The sequence below is a fragment of the Geospiza fortis genome, unplaced genomic scaffold (assembly GCF_000277835.1).
Source record: "Geospiza fortis unplaced genomic scaffold, GeoFor_1.0 scaffold31, whole genome shotgun sequence".
NCBI classification, from domain to species: Eukaryota; Metazoa; Chordata; class Aves; order Passeriformes; family Thraupidae; genus Geospiza; species Geospiza fortis.
Window position 1 is genome coordinate 415308 of NW_005054483.1, and position 4038 is coordinate 419345.

General features: G+C 47.4%; 1 protein-coding gene across 1 annotated transcript in view; it reads left to right on the top strand.

Annotated features, from left to right (window-relative positions):
* The first annotated feature begins 1732 nt into the window (after positions 1-1732).
* SMARCB1 (SWI/SNF related, matrix associated, actin dependent regulator of chromatin, subfamily b, member 1) overlaps positions 1733-4038 on the top strand; it is a 9230-nt gene continuing 6924 nt past the window's right edge. The window contains exons 1-4 of the mRNA XM_005428415.2: positions 1733-1840; positions 2449-2478; positions 2961-3090; positions 3659-3796. Of these exons, the coding sequence (XP_005428472.1) occupies positions 1747-1840; positions 2449-2478; positions 2961-3090; positions 3659-3796 (392 nt within the window). The 5' untranslated portion in view covers positions 1733-1746. The remainder of the gene's footprint in view (positions 1841-2448; positions 2479-2960; positions 3091-3658; positions 3797-4038) is intronic.

Here is a 4038-nt window from a genome sequence, read left to right on the forward strand (position 1 = left end):
GGCTCGGAGGGGCGGCCCGGGCGGGAGCTGGGCCCGGGCCGGGGAATGCGGGGGCTGGGCCGGGCCGGGCCGGGCCGGGGGATGCGGGGCCCGGGCCGGGGGGTGCGGGCGGGCGAGGGGCGGAGGAGAACCCTGGCGTGGGGAGAGCGGCCTTCCGGCCCCGCGGGTCCCCTGTGCCCCGGTGGGCGCTGCCCGAGGGCCTCAGCCGTGCTGGGGGTCGGGAGGGACCGGTGCTGCCATAAGGGCGGCCCCAGGACGGTCCCCGCACGGGTGCATGGGGAGCGGAGCCTCCCCGATCGCAGCCTGAGGCCCCGCTCCCGATCTCCGAGGAGAATTTCTGTGCACAGTTGTTGAGGGGTTCGGGTTATTTCACATGCGGCGAGGCAACGAACAGCACACCCGGGCCTTTGGGCTCAGGAACAGCACCAAAATCAGGCAGTGCAGATCCTTCTGCCTGGTGCACAGCCTGGTCAGCAAACACCGGCGGGCAGAGTTTGAGCAGCCCAGAGTCTGTGCTGGCACTGTGCTGTCCCGTGCTGAGAGGGCGTTGAGCCTCCCTGACAAAGAGCCTCATTCAAGCAAGAAACACTGGTCCTGTAGCTCCAGGGAAACAGCTGAAAACAGGAAAAAAATGTTGTAGCCCCCAACATGATGCAGAAAAAGGACTATTGGCTAAGTTGAGCTGCCAGATCTGTAGGTTGAGCAGGGACTGAACACCCCTCGGTCTCTCATGTGAAATGTAGAGTTTGGAAGCAAACTGTCCCTGCAGTCAGGTGAGCTGTGAGATTGCCATACCAGGCACATGGAGAAGGAAAAGGGTTGTCTTTTTTATCTAGCATTAATTTCTGTCTGTTGATGAGCACTGTAGAGTGAAAGATATAGCTAAATCTAAGATCAAATAAAAGTCTTCTCAAACAAGGAATAAAAACCTTGTTGTGTGGCAGTCTTCCAGTGTCCTGGCAGTCTAAAAATTTGATTTCAGAGTCTAGAAATAGTTGTGTTGGTCAGCAAGACCTGCTGTAGCTTTCAGCACAGGTGAGGATCTTATGCCAGGAGGAACAGAACTGCCTTACAGATGGTAAGTAAATCTGAAAGAGGACTATTGGCAGCAATCACATTTTTGATGTTCAAAGGGTTTAAAACAAAATACAAGTCTGTGGGCATTTCCTGTAGTCAAATAATGTCTAGATGATGGGGAGGTTCAAAGTAAAAATAATGTGTCAGAGAGCAGGATATCTGGTTTAGTTTAATTCCAACTGAGCCTTGTACACTGATGTGGCAACTGAAGTAAAGAAGGGCTAGGTTGTTCAAAAATACATAAAAATGGATGGAGTGTTTTCCTATTAAATTTCCTATTATCAGTGGATGGGAGTTTTTTTGGATCTAGTGAAGTAAGATAGCACCAGTGAAATAAGTGCTGACAAAAATTTTGGTTATCAGTGGATGGGAGGTTTTTTTTTTTTTATTTAGTGAAGTAAGATAGCTGAAATAAGTGCTTATAAGTGCTTATAAGTGCTTATAGTGAAATAAGTGCTGACAAAAAATTTTGTTTTCTTCATTGCCAGAAAAATCCTGATGCTATTTGATGCCAAACACAGCACAGAAACCCAACAAAAACACCCAACTGAGAGGTCCTTCTTATCGCTAAAAAGAGCTGAATTTCTTCCAGCTTCTGCTAAAACTCTCCTAAATGGAATAAAAGCCACATGTGCACTTCTCTCCTTGCAGGTGGGGAACTACTTGCGCATGTTCCGGGGCTCCCTGTACAAGAGGTACCCCTCGCTCTGGAGGCGCCTGGCCACCGTGGAAGAAAGGAAGAAGATTGTGGCCTCATCACATGGTGAGAAGATGAGTTAAACATTCCCAGTAATGTTTATTGACAATTTCTGCCTTGAAAAACTGTTCCTGGTGATTCAGAAGCTTGTGCACCTTGAGGGCTGTGTGAATCACTTGAGATTGCCCCAGTGATGGAGCACCCGGCAACGGGTGCTCAGCCTGGCAACAAATGATCAAAACGTTCTGAAATGGAAACGTCCATCATGGCTACATTCATCACAAAGCAAAAACCACATCTCCAGTGCCATATTTCAGAAGAGATTTTTTGTAGACTAAGAGGGGTGTCTTTGTCTCTCTCATCAAACAGGCAGGAGTGTTGCAAGGGTGCCCCTTTGCAGATGTGCATCTTTGCTTAACTTTGCTCCTTGCAGGGACTGGATGTTTGTGCCTGCCAGAATTTGTGGTGTGTTGCTACTGATGTGACTGCTACAGGGAGAATATTGGTATTGTTTTTGTTGAGGGACTAATAGCAAGCAGTTAAATTTCTTAGCGATATGACTTCTTGTATGTTCTGTAGAATAAAGCATAATAAAAAGAATGATTTACTCTGGGCTTATGTCTCTTTCCTCCAAATATCCTGCTGACCTCTTGCTTTCTTTTTTCCCCCAACAGAAAACCAGAGGTCTCACAGTCCCCGAAGATGTAAGTCTCATCTGTGTGTTATTCTTAGCTGTGCTAGAGGAAGGATGTCCGCTGTGACCTTTGGTGCTATTGCAATAATATTAATGTCTAATCCTCTTCCTCTGATCTCTGTCTGTGGTCGCCCTAATTGTGCCTCCCAATCCCATGGCTAACTCTCTCAGAACCTTAGCAGGACTCTCCAATGCAGATGGTCTCTGTCATTCAGCAAGAGCTGTCCTGAGCTCTCTCCCCCTTCCCCAAATCTTTAACAGCTTTTCTACCAATCCTTGCATCACTATTTCTGGCCTTTAAGTCCACTGAGTGTTGATTGTTTTCTGGGCCTTGTAAATGTCTACAAGAAGATGAAGCCTAAAGGACACTTGTATCTCTGTGCTTGTCCCTCCTGCAGCACCTGGGAGGGTTTGTCACTATGTAGCCTGTTAATGCTACAGTGCTCTATAGCCCTTTTCCCTGTTAATTATTGCCATCTTTCCTGGTAATAGATCATGGCTACACGACATTAGCCACTAGCGTGACGCTGCTGAAGGCCTCTGAAGTGGAAGAGATCTTGGATGGAAATGATGAGAAGTACAAGGCAGTGTCTATCAGCACAGAACCTCCTACCTACCTCAGGTAAGCAGTGTTGGTGAGGCCAGGCTCAGAATGGAGCTGCCTGGAAGGTGTCAGCTGGGGCAGGCAGCAAGAGGAGTTCCGTAAGCCCAGGCTGTTGTGCAGGGCTTGTTTGCCAGTCTGCATTCAGTATTTGCAGTGCTGGGCAAATGGGGATCTCCAGAGTGTAAGGATTGGGTTACTGCCCACATAAAACAGGAAGAAAAATCTAAGTGTTTGTTGATACAACTTCTTTTGCAATTACTGCATTCCATCTGTAACAGATGTTTTACAGAATGCTCTCTGCACATACTGCCTTTGGGAGACCTTGCATTTCTCAGTAGTCCTTTTGTAAAGTATAGACAGAAAATCCAAATATGAATCTAGTATTTATAAAGGTGCACCTGGATTCATATCTGATGGATATTTGTGAGCTGAAGGATGGCCTTCCAAGAGGCTGATGTGGAACATTTCTGGTGGAACAGTAATGTTGATGGTCCCAGAATAAAATAGCAGGAACTTGTAATAGCACTTAAAGTTTAAAATAACAGTGGTGCTGAGGGCCTGCAGGTTAACATCCAGTCTCCTTCAGAGAACAGAAGGCAAAGAGGAACAACCAGTGGGTGCCAACCCTGCCCAACAGCTCTCATCACCTGGACGCCGTGCCGTGCTCGACAACCATCAACAGGAACCGCATGGGCAGGGATAAGAAGAGAACATTCCCTCTGTGGTAAGACAGCTTCCTGCTTCTGGGAAGTGGCAATAGCTACCAAAATGACATGCTGCCAGGGTAGTACTGATGAGTTCATGTAATGTTGTGATTCATCCCCAGCTGACAAAAGACCTACAGGTCATTAATCTTAGTTAAATTGTACATCCTGAGGCTCTATGTGACAGTAGCCATCCGTGGCTCAGAGTGGAGACTTGCCTTTTGTCAGGAAAATGGTTCATTCTTTTCCTGATGAGTTCCTT